We start from the raw sequence: 21,228 nt of genomic DNA, 5'->3' as shown, positions 1-21,228 counted from the left end.
TACTGGAATGACTCCATGGAGAAAGAGATGGAGAGCCAGGTATCCACTGTGTCCAAACAAGGATATGGTATGCACATAAACAGGACATGCACAGTTGCTGGACTCCTAGTGTGCAGGTGAACTCTGCATCTGCAAAGGGCTTCAGTGGCGCCTTCAAGATTAACAAGATTTTATTCCAGCATAAGTGTTTGCAGAGTAGAGTTTTTGTGGACTGGAGTATCTGAATGGGCCCTACTCTAGTGCAATCATGGTCTGGATGGTCCAGGCTAGCTTGATCTCATCCAATCTCTGAGGGGCTGGCTGAAGTTAGTACTTGGATAGGAGACCACCAATGAATACTAAGGCTGTTACACAGAGGCTGGCAATGGCAAACCACCTCTGTTTGTCTCTTGCCTTGAATTAGACTGTAGATTTATACCCTGCCCTTCTCTCTGAATCAGAGACACAATCTCCAATATCTTCTCCCCCCACAACAGACACCTTGTGAGTTGGGTGGGGCTGAGAGGGCTCTCACAGCAGCTGCCGTTTCAAGGACAACTCCTGTGGTAGGCCATTCCAGCAGCTGCAAGTGGAGGAGTGGGGAATCAAACCCAGTTCCCCCAGATAAGAGTCCGCACACTTAACCACTACACCAAACTGGCTCTCGCTATGGGGTTGCCATAAATTGGCTTAAATGCACTTTCCACCACTACCAGACATGGACTATTAACAATTTATTTCATCTATTTATTTTATTTTTAGCCCACCTTTCTCACTGGAACTTAAGGTGGATGACACAGTGTAAATTAATGCAACCAACAGGACAGGATGTCCAATAAACATGCAAAAGGATCTGGATTGTGGAAATCTGGAACCAAGCAGAAATCTGCACAGAGTTGAGAGACAAAGAATAAGCATTAACACAGCATGTCAAATAATGCAGAAATTACGTTGTTGGAGCTAACTTGCAGCAGCAGACAGCATGAACTATACCCTGTAGAACAGTCCACACAGTCCCTATCCCTTTACCCAAATATGTTTCTGAACTGTAAGTAATCTGTGGCTTGCCAGCACTTTACACACATCCAAGTCCAAAGTCACCCTTTAAGATGCCCAGTCCCGTTCATTTTGGATGAAAGCAAGATACAGACACACGAAAGGCAGCTGTCTACTTCTCGTTTCCTGAGAAACTTCTTTTTTTTTTCTAAATCCCAAAGCACAAGTAATACTTTGATTAGTGCCTTTCAAAAGATTCAGACTTCAGTGAGCAAGCTCTGGAGTTCCCCCTAGCTGAATGTTAAAGGGGGCAGGGAGAGAAGAGGAAAAAGACATCACAGATGCAATGGAGCAGCTGTTCTGTCTGCCACTCAGTACAGCCTTCAGTGAGAGCATGGGAAGTGTTATGCAGACTTAATTACATTAAACCGTTTATTCTAGGCACAAAGAACATCTTAGGTTAATTAATTCTGCATGACACTTCCTCTGCTCCCTCTTCTTTAAAGCCTGTTTAGTTTAGACATTTATACTCCGCTTTCTATCTTCAATGGGTGCTCTAAGTGATGTACAACCTTGTTCTCATCTCCTTCATTTTAACCTACCCCATGAGGTAGGTTAGGCTGAAAAGGGCTGACTAGCCCAAGATTTCCCAGTGAGCTTTAGGGATGCCAACCTCCAGGTGGGATCTCCTGGAATTCATCTCCAGTCTACAGACATCAAGTTCACCAAGGGATAATGGATACTTTGGAGGGGGGATTCTCTGGCATTGTATTCCACTGAGGTCCCTGTCCTCCCCAGGCTCCACCTCCAAATCTCCTGGAGTTTCTCAACCTGGATCTGGCAACTGTAGAGTGAGCTTCCATGTGCAGCGTGGATTCGAACCTGGGACTCCCAAATCCTAGTTCAAAAGGAGAGGAGAGCTTTTACCACGAAGCGCTAAACATAATTTTTTCTCCCCCCCCCCCGCACCGTTCTGTTTTGCTTTACCTCCAGCCTGATTAAAGAGTTCTGTGGAACTCCGAAGCTTACTATTTTGTAAAATTGTGAATCATCCTAATATGAGCTATGCCCTCTGTTTTAAAATTGTCTCTTGCTTTAAAAAAACCTGTCCTCTAGGAAAATGTCCCACCAAGAGAACTGCACACAGCAAGGAGGCGGAGAGTTCGGATCTCAGAGGCGGCTGCCCGGAAAAATCCCCGTTCTTAGGAATCGAAACCAACTTTTTCCTGATCACGTGGTCCTTAGGAGGTCCGAGAAGTCTCGCGTTTTGTTGCACCGGGGAGAGGAGGAAAAGAATCCCTTGCCAGGTGGGTCTTGCCTCGGGGTGTCCCGTGAAGACCCCTCCCTCTGGGAAGAAGAGAGTCAGAGAGAGGGGGGGGGGAGGAGGAGGGGGAAAGATAGACGCGATCCCTTCCAGATTTCGACTGTCTCACCCGAGGAGGCGAAGGAAAGGATGATTCAAGCCGGTTTCGCAACCGCTTCCGCAATCCCTTGGAATCTGAATTCTCCAAGGGATCAGCTGGCCGGTTTTGGACTTTAGACGCACAGCCAACTCTGGATCCCCCTCCCGGAGAGGGACGCCTCTGGGACGTGTGTTTGTCTCCCGGGCCTCCGTTTAGCCTAGGATTGCCAATCCCCCAGGTGGGGGCAGGGGATTCCCCGGTTTGGTGCCCCCCCCACCACTTCAGGGTCATCAGAAAGGGGGGGGGGGAAATGTCTGCTGGGCACTCCATTATTCCCTATGGAGACCGATTCCCATAGCGGATAATGGAGTATTGATCTGTGGGTATCTGATGCTCTGGGGGGGGGGCATCCAGTGTAGCATCCAGTGCCTCTCCTCAAAATGTCCTCCAAGTTTCAAAAAGATTGGACCAGGGGGTCCAATTTTATGAGCCCCCAAAGAAGGGGCCGCTATCCTTCATTATTTCCAATGAAGGGAAGGCATTTTAAAAGTAGTCCCTTTAAATGTGTTGGCCGGAACTCCCTTTGGAGTTCAGTTATGCTTGTCACAGCCTTGCTCCTGGCTCCACCCTCAAAGTCCCCAGATATTTCTTGAATTGGACTTGGCAACCCTAGTTTAGCCTCGGCCAATTGTAAAACAGGCAAACATATTATAACCCAGGGCTATTATGAGGGCAACAAGTAAGAAGCTGTGAACCCATTTTGGGAAGGGGGGAAGCTCGTTAAAAAAACCAGTGTGTGCCGTTGCTGCCGAGCCAAGCTTTGTCATCTGGTATGTATCTTAAAAAACACACCCAAATTATGTCATTCCTTCTCTCTCCCCAGCAGATTACACTGTGGCACCTGATTTGCTCTCCTGCCTGGGCCCCACATCCAGCATCTCCCATGGGGACTCAGAGGCCCCTCATAGTGCCCTGGCTGTTGGAGCAGCTGGATGCCCAGAGATTTCCAGGGGCGTCATGGCTGAACCCAGAACGGACCCGGTTCCGAATACCGTGGAAGCACAAGTCTCGACAGAGTGCTACCCCAGAAGATTTCCAGCTCTTTGAGGTAAAATTGTTACCTGTGTGGATGTGTCCCTACTCTTTTAGGAACCACATACAACATTCTCCTTTTACCTCTGGTGATCTTTCACTCGTAAGCTGCTGCTAAAAAAATAATACCTACCAAGTATTCAAACTGGTGCACATCATTTGTTGAAATCTGTAAAGCAAGCTTTATTTAATAATGTATTTAATAGCCTTACCTTTATTACTAATAAGCTTCTTCAGCCAGAGGTCTTGAGCCATATAACATATTTAATATTGTGCTCTGCCCACCAACCAGAGTTAAACAATCACAGTAATGCCTTACAGCAGGGGTTCCTAACCATTTTGAACCACTGGGCACTTTTGGAATTCTGACACAAAGTGGTGGACACAACCACAAAATGGCCACCACAGGAGGCGGAGCCACATACACATAAAGACAGAGGAAGTCAAAGTGCAGGGGAGAAAGAAGGGGAAAGGATTAAGAGAATGAAACCAACACTGTTGTGTCTGCTGCCACTGAAATGACATTTTGATCTGTACAGCCAATCAAGATCTCCAGTAGCCAAGCAGAAGCCTTGCAGGGCAGGAGCTCCACCTGGCCCTGCCCACTTTCTAAAAACACTTTGTGGACTCCCACAGGTGTCACCAGGGCTTTTTCTGTGGCAGGAACTCCTTTGCATATTAGGCCATACACCCCTGATTTAGCCAATCCTCCAAGAGCTTACAGGGCCTACTATAAGCTTTAGGAGGATTGACCACATCTGGGGGTGTGTGGCCTAATATGCAAAGGAGTTCCTGCTACAAAAAAAACCCCTGGGTGCCTCATTGGGGACTCCTTACCTACAGGTTAGGTATAGATGAATGTTGGTTTTGAATTCTGGTCTATGGGATGGAAGCAAATGCCTGCATTTGCCTCACAGAAATTTAAAAGTTTAGTTGAAGGCGCCCCAAACCTGTTGCAGTGAACGTATGGAATATACTGCAGCAAGATGTAATGACAGCTGCTAGTTTATATGATTTTTTTAAAAAGAAAACTGGAATGGACAAATTCATGGGAGAACAGTCCTACTGACAGTTTTCATGATAGTTAAACAACCTCCATGCTCAGAGACAGAATATGAACATATGAAGCTGCCTTATACTGAATCAGACCCTTGGTCCATCAAAGTCAGTATTGTCTTCTCAGACTAGCAGCGGCTCTCCAGGGTCTCAAGCTGAGGCTTTTCACACCTATTTGCCTGGATCCTTTTTTGGAGATGCCAGGGATTGAACCTGGGACCTTCTGCTTACCAAGCAGATGCTCTACCACTGAGCCACCGTCCCTCCCCGGGATACAGAATGGCTCTGTATCTAATGCTGGGAACAAACAATAGGACAATGTAATATTTTTCATGCTCTACTCTTGAGATTTCAAAAGTTTCTAATGGGCTGGATTTAAGAACAGCCATGTTGGATAAGAAGAAGAAGACTGCAGATTTACACCCTGTCCTTCTCTCTGAATCAGAGTCTCAGAATGGCTTACAAGTTCCTTTATCTTCTTCCCCCACAACAGACACCCTGTGAGGTGGGTGGGGCTGAGAAAGCTCTGACAGAAGCTGCCCTTTCAAAGACAACTTCTGAGAGAGCTATGACTGATCCAAGGCCATTCCAGCAGCTGCAAGTGGAGGAGTGGGGAATCAAACCCGGTTCTCCCAGATAAGAGTCTGCACACTTAACCACTACACCAAACTGGCTCTCATAAGACCATAAGTCTCATAAGTCCATCTGGTCTGGTATCCTGTTTCACACAGTAGCCAACCAGATGCCCTCAGGAAGGTGTACAAGCAGGGCATAAAGTACTGATCTCACAATGAGCGTTCATTAGGTTACTGCCTCTGAACATGGAGGCTTCATTTGGCATCACGGCTAATAGCCATAGATGGATATATAGAATGCACCCAATGGGAACCACCGCCTTTGATTTATGTGTTGTTTTATTGTATTTTATGGTTTTAGCTTGTAATTTTTCATTGTTTTAACTCTTGTTGTGATCCACCCTGAGCCTGCTTGCGGGAAAAGGCGGAATACAAATTAACAAGAATAAATAAATAAATTTATCCTTCATTAATTCATTTATAGACTTGGGAAAGTTTCTCTCCTTGCTCTAGGCTTGGGCCACTGCCAGCGGCTGCTACGATCCAAGGACTGATGTCCCAACGCCTTCGGAATGGAAAAGAAACTTCCGCTCTGCCCTGAACCGAAAGCCAGAGATTAAAATGATAGCCGATAACAGCACAGATTCGGAAGACCCTCACAAAGTGTTTGAAATCCAGCGTCCTGCCAGTAAGGACAAACTAGCCAGATATCTGGAGAAGGGTTTCTGATGGGAATCCAGAAGGGAGAACAAATGGTCTAGGTGAGATGGAAAGCATCATGGTTTATGTATTATTTTCACTCCTAGGTCCAAATGACCATGCGCAGCCAGCGGCTTGTGGGGTGCATAAAAATCTGGGAGTAAGTGGAGACAGCTCACCTCCTTGCCAGGTCAGTTTCTCTCTTTCTCCCCCACTCCTCCCTCCAATCAACCAGGGAATGGTGAAATGCAAACAAAATGATGACTAAGAGCAGCTCAAAGGGGAGGAATGAATAGGGGGCAGAGGAGAGAATGAAGGACTTTGAGCCAACTCCATCCTTTTCTCCAGGATGACTTACTAGAAAATGTGCTGAAGTCCCTGGACCTGGCCGGTTCTGAACAAGGTGAGCAATGTGGGGTCTGGTACAAGGCTGGATAGGATGCTGGAGAAAACAGGGATCAAAAGAAGTCAATGAGAAGTGTTTTGTGTACCAACGCCAAGATCTGTACTCCTATGATATAGTGCAAGGGTGGCCAAACTGTGGCTTGGGAGCCACGTGTGGTTCTTTCACACGTATTGTGTGGCTCTTGAAGCCCCCACCACCTCATTGACTTGCTTGGGGAAGGCATTTGTCTTCAAGCCAAGCTAGGTGGCAGCTTGGAGAATGCATTCAAAGTTAAAGTTGCTTTCTTTCTACCTCTTCTTCCCCATCTATTTCCTTCCTTCCTTTCTTCTCTCAAACATCTGATGTTTTTTCTATATGGCTCTTATGTTAAGCAAGTTTGGCCACTCCTGGTGCAGTGGTTAGAGTGTCAGACTAGGGTCTGTAAGACCCAGGTTCGAATCTCCACTCTACCATGGAAGCTCACTGGAATTACTTTCAACTGGTTACTTTCTTTCAGCCTGACCTACTTTACCGGGTTGTTGTGAGGATTAAATGAAGGAGAGGAGAATGATGTAAGCTCCTTTGCATCCCTATTGGGAAGAGAGGCAGTGTACAATGAAAGTAAATAGATAAAAAGTAAAACATGCGGGTGTACTGCTTTTCCATCAACATTTTGTGCTTGAAGCTTTTATAACATTTTGGAAGGCGTGCAAGGGCTGTAGTGGAAGGAAGTGTGTGTTGGTGATCTACCGATGGAGAAGACGATTGAAGAAGACTGCAGATTTATACCCCGCCCTTCTCTCTGAATCAGAGTCTCAGAGCGGCTTACAATCTCCTTTATCTCCTTCCCCCACAACAGACACCCTGTGAAGTAGGTGGGGCTGAGAGAGCTCTAACAGAAGGTGCCCTTTCAAGGACAACTCAGCGAGAGCTATGGCTGACCCATTCCAGCAGGTGCAAGTGGAGGAGTGGGGAATCAAACCCAGTTCTCCCAGATAAGAGTCCGTACTCTTAACCACTACACCAAACTGAAAGAAGGTAGCTGCATGAGGCTGCATAAGCCCACATGTATATTTTCGAATAGATCTCCGTACTGTTAGCAAAAGTGTGTGTGGTTTGGGCATCTTAACACCACACTGCAAAGCAGTGTGCCATTCCAAAGCCATGGTGCAATTCTACTCACTGCACTGTAAATGGGACAGAAGTCCTGCATCAGGGACCAGATTATGTTCAAGAGGAAGCATGAGAAATGAACCCCTGCGGGAAGAGAAGTTGGGCAGGAATAGTGCAGTGAGGAGTAACATCTGAACATTCTAACAAAGCTTGGGTTCAGTGGCACCTTTAAGAACAACAAAGTTTAATTCTGGGTATAAGCCCTTCATGTGCCTGCACACTTAATCAGATACCTGCACACGAAATTTGCACCCAGAATTAAACTTTGTTAGTCTTAAAGGTGCCACTGGACTCAAACCTTGTTCTGTTGCTTCAGACCAACATGGCTGTGCCCACTTGGACCTGTACATTGTGACATCCTTCCACCATGGAGAATCTGCTTTCATTCCAGCAAACTGCCAAGTGGAGAGAGTCCTGCATTCCATCCCCATGGTATTCTTTGCCCTCCAAAGGGACCCCAGAGTCTTGATCTTTAGTGCCACCTACCCCAATGCACTAGATCACTCTTCTTTCCCCAAGAAATCTGACTGTTGTGTGCCAAAAGCCTTGGGGTACAGAACTCTGCATACTTTGGTCCTCAAGCATTATACTGTCTTTCTCTCTCCTGTAGTGTTGCTGCAATCCAGTGCTGGGAGCAGAAAATCCAGTTTACTGCATAGGCTTGTCCCCATTTGTTTTGGATCTGACTCCACCCCTAGTCCTTTGGGAGCTGATCTTGGGAGCCAGTAATTTTAGTATGCTGTTTCAGATCCAGAGTCTTTATCCAATCCTGCTTGTAGCCAAAACTGGACTCGCATTTAATAATCCTGCCACTCTTAAGTGGTTCTGAGCATTTCAAGCCAAGGACCTACCTTTAGCCTTCACCTTCAACATATGATCCTGTTTCAAATATTTTTAGTGCTCTCTATCTCTCCTCCCCAATCGTCTACTTGTTCCCAGTCCCTTAGGTCAGTGGTTTTCAACCAGTGGTATGCGTACCACTGGTAGGATGCAGAACTGTTCTAGATGGGACACACAATTTTAATAGCAAATCACTAAAAAATTGTTCATTCAACAGATGAGAGTCCAGGGCTTCTCACACTTTTTCTTACAGTACAGAGATCTGTTAAAAATGTGCTACCAACAACCAAACTGCAAAGGCAACAAGGGTTTGGTGCGAAGGACCGGAGAAAACAGCTCTGCCCCCCAGACCTCCACCCCCCATATTTAATGTCCTCCAAAGGAATCCAGGAAACTTCCTCTTCAGCACCATCTGTGGCTCATATGCTGGGTCTCGCTATGCCATTCCAGAACTTTTGCGTTTGTCAATTCTCAAGTGTTCTCTTGTCTTTCTTCCTTCCACAATGTTCTATTCAGTGCCAGGAGCAGAAAACCCAACTTACTATGTAGGATTACCCCACTCTGGTGTGGATCTGACTCCGCCAACAGTCCCGATGATACCGTTGGAACCAGCCTTGTACACCAATAATTTTGGTAGGCTTTTTGAATCTAGAGGATATATCCCACACCCCTGATATAAGCATTGTGTTCAGTCATTCTGCTACCCCCTTTCTCCCTCTAGAGTAAGTGGTCTTCACCAGGGCCTACCTTTCACCTTTACCTGCCTGGGGCCTGTTTTAAGGGGGGTGGGGTTGTATGCGCTCTGGATTCTCCTTTCCCTTCTTATCTCCTGTGTCTTGCCATCTCACCTACATTACCTAGTTCGGTTGCCAACTCTGGGTTGGGAAATTCCTGGAGATTTGGAAGTGGAGGAAGAGCCTAGGGGAGCAGGGCATTATGCTATAGAGTCTGCCGTCCAAAGCAAGTAAATAACATTTCATTATGCCTCTATAAAACTGACCGGATGTTTTTCTCCAGCCCTGTAGATCACTGTAGTTCTCAAGTACTCTGTCGTCTTTTTTTCTGTTCTCTGTTCAGTGCCAGCAACAGATAATGCAGCTTCCTGTGTAGGCCTCCCCCCATCTGGTTTGGATCAGGCCCCACCAGCAACTCCACTGACACCATTGGAGCAGCTCATGAAATCCAATGTGCTAGGTAAGCTTTTGGGATGCAGGCCCCCTTGTGGCCAAAACTGAGATTGCATCTAACAGTAATGTCGCCATTTCCAGGGTGATGGGTTTTCCAGAGGCCTACCTCTAACCCTAAACAGGGCCAGCCTTAGACTGTCTGGCACCCTAGGCACGGCTAACTTCTGGTGCCCGCCTGCATGGGTAACATCATTGAGTCACTTGGGGGGCACCCAATTCAGCGCTCCCAGAAGGCCAGTGCCCTAGTGGCAGGGCCAGTCCTGACCCTAAAGACAGAGTTACCAGGTCCAGGTTGTGAAACACCTATAGATTTTTGGGGATGGAGGCTGGGGAGGGGGAGGACTTCAGCAGTGTATAATACCATAGAGTCCTCCCCTTCAAATCAGCCATTTTCTCCAGAGGAACTGATCTTGATTGGAGATAATTTGTAATAGCGGAAGATTACCAGGTGCCATGTGTTCATAATTTTGTAATACATTCTCTTTTCTCTCTTCATCCCCTTAGGGAGCCAGTATAGGGCAGTGGTTAGGGTGTCTGACTAGGATCTGGGAGAGCTGCGTTCAAATCCCTGCTCTACCTTGGGTCACCTTGGGTCAGTCACAGTCTCAGACTTACCTACTTCATGGGGTTGCTGTGGGAAAACCATGTGTGCTTCTCTGAGCTCCTTGAAGGAAGAGTGGAATAAGCAGCCCTCTTGCAGCTTACTGCCTCATTCCCTTCAGCTAGGATTTCATCATGAACTGAGCAGGAAATGTTTTTTTTACACGCACACCCTGCCAGACACCGCTTTTCTTTTTGATACTCTCAGTCAGGTGGGGAGGGGTGGGGGGATATAATGTTGAAGCACCACTGCTGCGATCTGTTTGTGGCCCCACATGTCAGAACTCCAGATTATCTGCATATTGTGTCTGTTTTAACTTCTGCAATGACAGATGCAGCAAGGATGGACTGAATATCACCTGTTTAAATTTTTGCAATCCTGCTGCTAAATTAAGGCTATGTAATATTGGATAGTATCAGATTAGGGGGACCAAGCTTTTATTCTCTGCCATTCTCTGCCTAGTTAGCAGGGGTCATAATCAATGTTCCCTCTAAGCTGCAGAGTCTTGTGACCAAAAATTCTACTTTATGAGATACTGGCATTAAAGTTGTGAGCTACTGCATAAATTAGTGTGCTCTGGGGTCATCCTTCCTGAGCTAAGACAAAAATGTGTGAGCTGGAGGCTAAAAAACTGTGAGCTAGCTCATGCTAATTCAGCTTAGAGGGAACTCTGGTCATAATACCTTCCTATAGAATCATAGAATAGACTCAATAGAATCATGCAGTTGGAAGGGACCTCCAGGGTCATCTAGTCCAACTCCATACACAATGCAGGAAATTCACAAATATCTCCCCCCCCCCAGTGACACCTGTCCCATGCCCAGAAGATGGCAATAATAATGATTATAATAATAATACCTCCAAGATCCCTGGCAAAACTGGCCTGGAAAAAAATTGCTCCCTCACCCCAAAGTGGCAAACAGCATTTCCCTGGGCATGTAAGGAAGGGCCACAAGAACTAAGCACTGATGCAACCCTTCCTGCCCTCCTTCTCATGATCTGCCTAAGTTAACAGGATCAGCATTGCTGTCATTGCTTTAGGTGTGAAAGGTTCTGAAGCATACTTAAGAGGTCCACTTTTCCTATATTTAAAAGGGGTCCATCCCCCCCTTTTAAGTTGGAGGACTCTGTTGTGTGCAATTGACAGGGTTTCACCAGAAGTTGCGAGTGGCTTAGGAGGAGTGCTTGAAGAAGGCGGGCAATAGAAATACGAATATCCATACTGCAGCCTGGCAAATACGTACCCTGTTTTTACCCACACATCCATCAAAGCATGGCTTGGAATGCTGGGCTTTCCGATAACTGGCTTAGAAGGAACTCTTGTCTGCCTCGGACATGAAAACCACCAAACTGGTTTAGTAAGACCAGTTCTTTGTGGCCAGCATTTCACCTGTTCGCCTTGCAAATGGTGCGGTTTTGTGGCAATTGAAAAAGAAAATGGCAGTCCTAAGCCTGTGGGGAGATGAGGCTCCACTGCCAAGGCAAGGAAAGGTTAGGCTTAAAGGCAGTTGATATTCTCAAGACCAGGGGTGGCCAAACTTGCTTAACATAAGAGCCACAGAGAATAAACATCAGATGTCTGAGAGCTGCAAGACATGAACATCAGATGTTTGAGAGAAGGAAGATGGGAGAGAGGTGGAAAGAAAGCAACTTTAAATGCATTTTTCAAGCTGGCTGTGGGGGTTTTGAGAGCCACACAATATGTATGAAAGAGCCACATGTGACTCCTGAGCCACAGTTTGGCCACCTCTGCTCAAGACAGATTTCTAAGGTGTGACCAGACAAAAAAAAATTGTGCAGCTTTTTTGCAGGGGGAGGAGGAGTGTAGTTCTGAAAGAATATATCAGGGCTTTTTTTGTAGCAGGAACACCTTTGCCTATTAGGCCACACACCCCTGATGTAGCCAATCCTCCTGGAGCTTGCAGTAGGCCTTCAGGGGTGTGTGGCCTAATATGCAAAGGAGTTCCTGCAACAGAAAAAGGCGATTTGTACTGTTCAGAAATCCGAGTCTTCTGCAACAAGGTTGTCAGATTCCCAGTTGTGAAGATTTTCTCCTACTATTTAGAAACTTCACAGAACGTGGCTCTAAGCAGCAAAGCATGCGCGCACATGCAAGGGAACGCATGGACGTAGCACTACATGCATGAATCATAACTGCACACCAGTGTACAGTTCCAGGTCTTCTTTGTAAAAAGGCCTAAGGCAATCTTGTAGGCTACACAAAGGAGCAATTGCGACTGTTAGAGGAAGGTGACATTGAATTATTTCACTCTTTTAACAGGGTGGGGAGGTAGAGCAGCACAGTGGCAAAATGCCCGTTTCTGGCCTTCTGTTTTCACAAGAATATTTTTAGTGGTTGAACAAGCTTTATTTTTTAGAGGAATAATGACAGTGATTTCTGCAGATAATGATGCAAGATACTGGAAGGGGCTTCACTTATCCCCTCCCCAACCCCTCCTTCTGTTCTTTAGAAACAGATTACGAAGTGCGGGTCTATTATAGAGGTCGGCAGGTCTTCATCGAGACGTTCAGCAACGTGCAGGGCTTGTGCTTCGTGCCTCCTGGATCCCCGGTCACTTATCCGGATTTAGCAACTGTGATGTTGCCTGACACCTCTGCCTTGAATGACCAGGTGCAAGCAGCGTTCACCAATCGCATTCTGCAACGCCTGGCCCCTGGAGTGCTACTCCGCAGCCAAGGTCCATTGCTCTGCGGCACCCGGCTGGGCCCTTGCCGTGTCTTCTGGAGCCACTCTGAGACGCCTACAGCTGAGATGCGTTATGGGGGACTCCCAAAGGAATGCTTTGGTGGCCTTTACAGCCTGCAGCAGTTCGTGCAAGGTATGATGGTATGGCTTCTAACCCTCTGGGGGCTGAACACATAAAGCTGTCTTATACTGAATAAGAACCTTGGTCCATCAAAGGCAGTGTTGACCACACCAGGGGTGTCAAACATGCGGCCCAGAGGCCAAATCAGACCTCCCAAGCTACTGGCTCTTGTCTGCTTCCTTCTCCTTCTCTCTTGCTTCCTTCTGCATCTCAGCTTGCTTTGCAAGGCTTGCTCAATCGCACAGGAGCTACAGAGCAAAATGTCGATTTTCCCCATTGGTTGAGGCCCCTCCTGGTCTCCTGGGGAGAAAGGGAAAGAGCCAGAGCTTCCTTTGCCCAGTTATACAAAGAAAGCACCTTTAAGACCAACAAGTGCTAATGTTTTAAGTATGTTTTAAGGTGTTTTTTTAAAAAAATCTTTAGTCATGTTTGTCTGTCCGTTTATATCTCTGCTACCTAATCTTAAATAGGTACACAAAAAGGTGAGGTGGTAGGGGATGTGAAAGACCTCTGCCCAAGAACCTGGAGAGCCCCTGCCAGTCAGCGTAGACATGACTTACTTTGATGGACCAAGGATCCAATTCAGTATCAGGCAGCTTCATGTGTGCCCATCAGGAAGAAAAGCAGGATAGAAGCATCTAAAGAAAGGCGGCTTTGGGAGGTGCAGCTTAAATGTGTTGAACTCAGGCCCTATCTCTACGTTTCCTCCATCTCTCTTCCACACCCAACATCAATAATCTGCTCTACATGATAGCATGCAATGACCCTCCCAGTGATAGAACCTTTGGGTGGCAACTCAAGTAAGGGCAGTTATGGTACCAGGGCTTTTTTTTGTAGCAGGAACTCCTTTGCCTATTAGGCCACACCCCCTGATGTAGCCAATCCTCCCAAGTGCTTACAGTGGGTCCTGGGCTAAGAGCCGTGTAAGCTCTTAGAGGATTGGCTACATCAGGGGGTGTGTGGCCTAATAGGCAAAGGAGTTCCTGCTACAAAAAAAAGCCGTGTGGTACCAAAACTTTGGAACTCACACCCTGGGGAGATTCGTCTGTCTCCCTCTATCGTTTTCTACCAGCTGCTGAAGACTTGTTTTGTTTGGCGTTCCTGGACTAACCCTCACTTGGCCGGCTCCCCGTTTTAATGTCTTTATATTTTTAATGTTTTAAATGTTGTGATATGTACTTTAAACACTGTTTCAATGCTTGAAATGTTTTAATGTTTGCTGCCTCGAGAAATCTGAGTTGAGTGGAAAGGCGGCCTAGAAACGTTTTTAAATCATCATTATCATAATAGCCTGGCCCCTAAATCCAGCATTTTTAGCTGGATCTTGTCAGATCTCAGAAGCTAAAAAGGTCACCTTACAAAATCATAGAGTTGGAAGGGACCTCCAGGGTCATCTAGTCCAACCCCCTGAACAACACAGGAAATTCACAAATACCTCTCTCCCTCACTGCCACCTGCAGTTACTCCTGCTCCATGCCCAGAAGATGGCAAAAAACATCCAGGATTCCTGGCCAAACTGGCCTGGAGAAAAATTGCTTCCTGACCCCAAAGTGGATCACAGCATTTCCCTGGGCACATTTTTATTTATATTTATTTACCTTCAAGTTGTATGCCGCCCACTCCATACGGACTCTGGGTGGCTCACTGTAGGGTGGCCAGACCGTCCCGGTCTCCCGGGAAAGTCCCGGTTCTGGCCCCCAATTCCCGGCTCCCGGGCTGGCTATACCAGGACCATTAGAGGTCCCGGTTTAGCCAGCCAGAGAGCCGGGGGCCGCGCGGGCGGGCGGGGAAGGCGGCGAGGGAGGGAGCGTCCCTGCGCGTGCACGGGGACGCTCCCTCCCTCACTCGCCGCCTTCCCCGCCCGCGCGCGGGGTTCGGGGGCGGTGGCGGAGGCCGGGGAAGCGGCGGAGAGGCTGGCGCTGGTCGCTGGAGGGCCTCCAGCGACCAGTGCCGGCCTCTCCGCCGCTTCCCCGGCCTCCGCCGCCGGGCCCCGCGCGCGGGCCTCCAGTCCAGGCCAGGGAGGGCGTCGGAGAGACCGGTGCTGGTCGCTGGAGGGCCTCCAGCGACCAGCACCGGCCTCTCCGACGCTTCCCCGGCCTCCGCCACCGCCGCAGGGCCCCGCGCGCGGGCTTCCAGTGCAGGCGGAGGCCGGGGAGGGCGTCGGAGAGGCCGGCGCTGGTCGCTGGAGGCCCTCCAGTGACCAGCGCCGGCCTTGCCGACGCCGTACTCTCCGCCGCCCTGGAAACAGGTAAGGCAGGCAGGGAGGGAGGGGGCCGAAAGCGGGTGGAGGGGGCCTTCCTTCCCTCCCTCCCCCCTTCCTTCCTCCCTCCTTTCTTCCCTCCCTCCCTCCTCCCTTCCCTCCCTTTCTTTCCTTCCTTCCCTACTCCCTTCCTTCCTTCCCTCCTTCCTTCCCTCCCTCCTCCCTTTCTTCCTTCCCTCCCTCCTCCCTCCTTCCTTCCTTCCCTCCCTCCTCCCTTCCTTCCCTCCCTCCCTCCCTCTGGCCACCCCTGGACTAGACAATACTGACTTTGGTGGACCCAAGCACTGATTCAGTGTAAGGGAGCTTTGTGTTTGTGACTCGACTAGAAAATACTGACTTTCGTGGACCCAAGCACTGATTCAGTGTAAGGGAGCTTTGTGTTTGTGACTGGACTAGACAATACTGACTTTCGTGGACCCAAGCACTGATTCAGTGTAAGGGAGCTTTGTGTTTGTGTCTTCTGGTGCAATTTTGTTCTCAGATCCTGTATTTACTTCATCAGTATATGGGATAAGGCACTTTCTCAACTGTGCTGCATAATGCAGCCTATTTATTTTGTCCTGTTTGCTCTGTTGGCTCTATCTGCGCCACCTTCATCACTTTCGGGGTGTGGATCCCCCAGTGGGGTGGTCTCCCGACTCCCTCCGTCAGCTGTTTCTGATAGCCCTGCGCCCCCTCTTTCATTTGATATGTGTCCCGTGCGGGTGCCACCCTCCCGCCGGGAGATGCCGCGAAATGAGCCCCCTTGAGGCTTATGGCGGCAGGGCTCGGGGGAAGCGAGCTAGACTGCTGTTCTTTTGAGGGGTTATAGAGTGTTTCGAGCCCGTCCCTGTGGCATCGGTCCCATCATTGTGGGGCCCAGGGGGCCGGCGCAGCGGCACGCTGAAGCAGCCTGTCGGTCACTTCCGGGTTCCTGTCCTGCATCTCGACCTGTGTTATTAGTGACAGGCTGCTTCGGCGTGCCGCTGTGCTGGCCCCCTGGGTCCCACAACGATCCCCCTGGGTCGCACCCCTACCTTCCCCCCCCCAAAGGTGTTCCTGGCTGGCCTTCAGACATTATGGCCACCCTAGCTCACAGTCACAATATAAGAAGAGGGGACTGGATAAACATATGGAACAGAGGTCCAACAGTGGCTATTAGCCACATCATATTGTTGGAATTCTGTCTGGGGCAGGGATGCTCTGTATTCTTGGTGCTGGGGGGGCAACAGTTGGAGGGCTTGGACTGGATTCAGTGTTGGACTGGATGGACCATTGGCCTGATCCAACATGGCTTCTCTTATGTTTTTAAGAATGGGCCACAAGAACTAAGCACTGATGCCACCTTTCATGCCCTCTCATGATTGGCCTAAGTCCACAGGATCAGCATTGCTGTCAGATGGCCATCTCATCTCTGTTTGAAAACCTCCAAAGGAGAGCCCACCACGTCCCGAGGAAGCCTGTTCCACTGAAGAACCACTCGAACTGGATGGGATAACCACCAAGGAAGTCTCCCATCTCATCATCTGGTGGAACAACAGGGAGCAGAGAAAAACATTTTTTTCCCCCCTTTTCCATTACAGAACTGATTGAATTCCTGGAGGGACGCAATGGCTCCCCTAACTATACTCTATGGTTATGTTTTGGGGAGGATTGGCCTGATCCTGATCCCAAACGCCTTTGGAAGAAAAAACTGGTCATGGTACAGGTACGTGTCTTCAGGTTTGTTGTTTTCCACAGTACCCTGCTTTTGTGCTCCTTTTTTTTTTTTTTTTTACTCATAAGAAAACATCTAGGTGTGCAGACTGAAGCAAATTTAATGTGGGTTAATAACCTAGCTCCAGGGAGAATAGTTTAGAGAGTCGATGTTTCCTTTGTCAGATATCTGAAAAGGCCTTTGACCCCTTGAAAGCGTATACCAGGGGTGTCAAACATGCAGTTTGGGGGCCAAATCAGGCCCCCAACTGGCTTTCATCTGCTTCCTTCTCCCTCTTTCTTGCTTCCTTCCACAAAACAGCTTGCTTTGAAAGGCTTGCTCAATTGTACAGGAGGTACAGAGCATAACCTGTTTTCTCCATTGGTTGAGGCTCCTCCCTCGGGGAGGAAGGGGGGAGGAATAGCTTGCTTTGCCAGGTTCTCTCAATTGCACTGCAGAGCTACTGAGCCAAGCTTCTCTTCCATCTATTGGCTGAGGAAAGAGCCAGAGCTGGTTCCCATGGGAGAAATACAAAGAAAGCATCTTTAAGACCAATGAGTGCTCACATTTTAAGTATGTTCTAAGTTTTTTAAAATATATATTTGTGTGCTTGTGTTTGTATCTCTGCTACCTAATCTTAAATAGGCACACCCATGGCCTGGCCCAACAAGGTCTCATTTAGGTCAGATCCGGTCCTCACAAAAAATGAGTTGGAACCTCTGGCCTACACCCTGGGAATCTTGTTGGTCCTAAAGGGGCTACTGGACTCAAATCTTGCTCCATAAGCAATGAGTTCCAGCACTTCGGGCAGAAGAATTCTGAAAGTACTTGTATTCTCTTCCCAACAGTGGAAAAATAATAATACTGCTTAATGTGGATTTTTAAAAGCCTGAATGTAGGACAGTGGCAGAACACAGAAAATTTGAAACATGGTTGTTGTTCTTAAAACATCTGTCCATACCAACAGCACTTACCAATTAATGGCTATGGAATCAGAAAATTTGATACATCTACTGTTAAATTCCCATAGTATTAGCAGGCTGCTGGCCTTGTGCAAAATGCACAAGAGGCAGAGGCTCTTTCATCTTCCTATCTGAATGAGAAAAAAATCTATTAAAGATCTATAAAATCTTTGTTTGCAGAAGCTCACAACAGTATTAGAAGAAACATCTGCCAGGTCTAAGGAGGACAACAGTTTTGAGGAGTTTCTCTTAGGCTGGAAACTCACAGGCCCCCATCCCCACTGCCCTACGGGGCCAGGAGTCCTTGCTTCCAGGATCATTAGCCCACCCCCAACTAGATCTTCTCCATATCTGGCTTGCGCTGAAGCTCAGCTGTTGCTGTCCCACATTCAGTCGTCTGTCGTGCTGTTCTCCAGCCAGACCAGTTTCCCAGACAACCCTCCTCTCCCTCCCCATCCCTTTATTTGTATTTCTGCAGCCGCCTGGCTGTTCTGTCGGTTCCTTAACTCCCTCCTCTTCACCAGTTTAAGCCGTCTGGGTAGGCACACAAGAAATCCATTGGTCTTGCTTATGCCACGTGTTCTGAAGCACCAGACTAAGAAAGCCACCCCTCTGGAATCAGAGAGCGTGAGACTTGGGAATGAACAGCCACAGAAAAATAGTCCTCTGTTCGCTGAGGATGTTTTCAGTATGATATTGGATTTTTATCCCGCCCTCCCACTTCGAATCTCAGAGCAGCTCACAATCTCCTTTGCCTTCCTCCCCAACAACAGACACCCTGTGAGGTGGGTGGGGCTGAGAGGGCTCTCACAGCAGCTGCCCTTTCAAGGACAACCTCTGCCAGAGCTATGGCTGACCCAAGGCCATTCCAGCAGGTGCAAGCGGAGGAGTGGGGAATCAAACCCGGTTCTCCCAGATAAGAGTCCGCACACTTAACCACTACACCAAACTGGAACCTCCGCAACCTATGGAGGCATCATTAGGGGAACGCCTTGGCCTCTGTGCCCCGTTCATTGGCCTTTTGACGGCTAGTTGGCCAGCGTGAGGTTTCTGGACAAGACGGAACACTGCTCTGATCCATTGGGACCCTACTTTTTAAAACAATTATTAAAATATTTACATCCTATCTTTCCTTTTAGAAAATACAAATACCTCCCACTCCCCCCCACCCCCCACTAAGAGTTCTTGTTTCAGTTCTTGTTTCTCTTGTACACATTTCGGCTTTCTGTAGAAATGACAGGCTGTTAAATTCATAGCCTTTTGGTCCGTGTTTTGCAATTGTGATTTCCTTCTGCCCCATATTTACCCACATACTCCACCAGCCATAGGACATCATACCTGTAAAGACACTCCATGCAGCTCACAAAGTTCACTCCAGTCTAGTTCATCACAGTGATACTAGCATTTGCTGTGAACAGGCGAACACCAGCCTAGCAAAAACCTGCCTCTGCCCCCTGCTCCCCCTTTCTGCCTTGCGGTACTGAGACGAACGTGGAAACATGTTACAGGCTGAGGATAAAGATGAGGTACTTTGAAGATATTCTGTGAGAGAACAAGGCTTTGCAGCCCCAGGAATTAATGCAGTCTGTGATCTGTTCCTCCTGGCTTTATTGCCCCCATCCAGGTCATCCCCAAGGTGTTTGAAATGCTTCACGAACTGAGCAAGGCAAATGGGGCGTCGTCGTTGAACGGAGCTGAACCAGACCTGAGGATATCAGACTCGCTGCAGGACTCTACCCTTTTGGAGTGCCTGAGAGACTGGGAGGAGAGGATGGATGTGCAAGCTGTGGCTATTTCAGTCACACCTGACACTCCCTTTGGGCCCTTCTCATCACCTGTGGCATGAGGAAGGGACCATTCAGCCAGCTGAACTGCAGCCCCGCCCCCTCTCCCTCCTTAAGGTGATGGCAGCTGTTCCTTAGTCATCCTTCTAATGGGGCAGTTGATTTTACTCAGAGCAACTCAGTATACACTTACTTGTTTCACTTTCAGAATCACCACTCATTAGTAGTACTCACTGCACTCCTGTCAGAAGCCAAGCATAGGAAAAGCCACTTCCTATAACTAATCCAGTTATGCTGTATTTTTTTTACTACTGCTTCTGTTGTTTGCACTCAGGGTGTGTTAAGGGAAAGGTACAGAGGAGTTTGGTCAGTATTGTTCAGGGGTTAGTTATTTTTAAAATGGATCTCAGAAATCTCAGCTCTGAATAAACATTTTAAGCCCTCAATGATGCAGTGTTTTCCCCCCTAAACAAAAATCTTTCTCACTTGCTTTTAAGGTTCTTCATTATTGTGATACTTCAGATTCCATTTTTCCTTTTCTTTCTGGCTCTGCTTACCGTTTTGGCTCTCCCTTTTCTTCTGTGCTGTCTGCTGTTCAAGTTCTTGCTTCCTTCTGTTGAAGTGTTTAAGAAAACCTTGTTCCGCGCTGCATTTTCTTCAATAAACTCTTTTAAGCAGTTAGATTGGGCTCAGAATTCATTTTTTACCATTTTCTTTTAGTTTATCGGATTTATATCCCACCCTCTCTGCCGAAGCAGGGCCTCTTCCTCCACTTTCCCCTTACTATTCAAACTCATCTTTATCAGACTGGGAGCTTGCAGCCAGCCAGTTCTGAATCTGTTGCATGGGGCCTAGTAGAGATGACCCTACAGATTCACAGCGTTTCAACCCATGATTTGGAAGAAAGAACAAGCAAACAGTTGAAAGGAGTTTGGTTAACGTTGAGAGCCCCAATAGCAACAGGACTCTAAAACAAGCGCTTCAACTGCTATTGCCCTTCTACATCCTATTTAAGTTCATTTTGCCAGGAACCACAACAATAACGCAGCCACCTTGAAGTGCAGTTTTCTACTTCACAACAACACACTGGCTGCCTGCATGTCCAGCTTGTGGGAGCTGCAGCCTGAGGCCATTTCCTCCTCTAGTCTGCTTTTTAAAACAAAATCCTGCTTCTCCTCCCCCCCAACTGCCACTGAACACTTGGAACACCAAATTCCAGCTACGTGGCCAGGCTTACTGTCTTCTACCCACACCCACTGCCCCCCCCCCCCTTCCAGACATGTATTTACAAGGCATTTTTTTTGTCACCTGAAGAGAGCCAGTTTGGTGTAGTGCTTAAGAATATGGACTCTAATCTGGGAGAAACAGGTTTCATTCCCCATTCTTCCACATAAAGCTGATGGGGTGACCTTAGGTCAGTCACGGTCCTCTCAGCTGTTATCTCAAGAGTAGTTCTCTCAAGGCCCTGCCTACTTTATAGTGCGGGGAGAGGAAGGGAAGATGATGATATTGGATTTATATCCCACCCTATACTTTGAATCTCAAGTCTCAGAGCAGTCACAATCACCTTTACCTTCCCCCCGCCCCACAACAGACACCCTGTGAGATAGGTGGGGCTGAGAGAGCTCTAACAGCAGCTCCCCTTTCAAGGACAACTCCTACGAGAGCTATGGCTGACCCAAGGCCATGCTAGCAGTTGCAAGTGGAGGAGTGGGGAATCAAACCCGGTTCTC

The 21,228-nt window shown here is 47.9% G+C and overlaps 1 protein-coding gene and 1 long non-coding RNA gene across 2 annotated transcripts; one reads left to right on the top strand and one right to left on the bottom strand.

Annotated features, from left to right (window-relative positions):
• Window positions 1-712: 712 nt before the first annotated feature.
• LOC132583861 (uncharacterized) lies at window positions 713-2,475 on the bottom strand. Its single transcript, XR_009556223.1, has 3 exons — window positions 2,105-2,475; window positions 1,649-1,873; window positions 713-865 (listed from the first exon to the last, which is right to left on the bottom strand). It is a non-coding gene; the product is annotated as an uncharacterized LOC132583861 (long non-coding RNA).
• Window positions 2,141-20,176, top strand: IRF3 (interferon regulatory factor 3). Its single transcript, XM_060255574.1, has 10 exons — window positions 2,141-2,282; window positions 3,265-3,486; window positions 5,615-5,789; window positions 5,908-5,990; window positions 6,149-6,203; window positions 8,721-8,831; window positions 9,276-9,392; window positions 12,458-12,826; window positions 16,637-16,761; window positions 19,336-20,176. Exons 2-10 carry the CDS (start codon window positions 3,322-3,324, stop codon window positions 19,555-19,557), a joined length of 1,422 nt encoding a protein of 473 aa, XP_060111557.1. The 5' UTR covers window positions 2,141-2,282; window positions 3,265-3,321; the 3' UTR covers window positions 19,558-20,176.
• The last annotated feature ends 1,052 nt before the right edge of the window (window positions 20,177-21,228 follow it).

Source organism: Heteronotia binoei, chromosome 15 (assembly GCF_032191835.1).
Source record: "Heteronotia binoei isolate CCM8104 ecotype False Entrance Well chromosome 15, APGP_CSIRO_Hbin_v1, whole genome shotgun sequence".
Classification (NCBI taxonomy): domain Eukaryota; kingdom Metazoa; phylum Chordata; class Lepidosauria; order Squamata; family Gekkonidae; genus Heteronotia; species Heteronotia binoei.
This window is presented reverse-complemented; position numbering and strand designations above follow the sequence as displayed.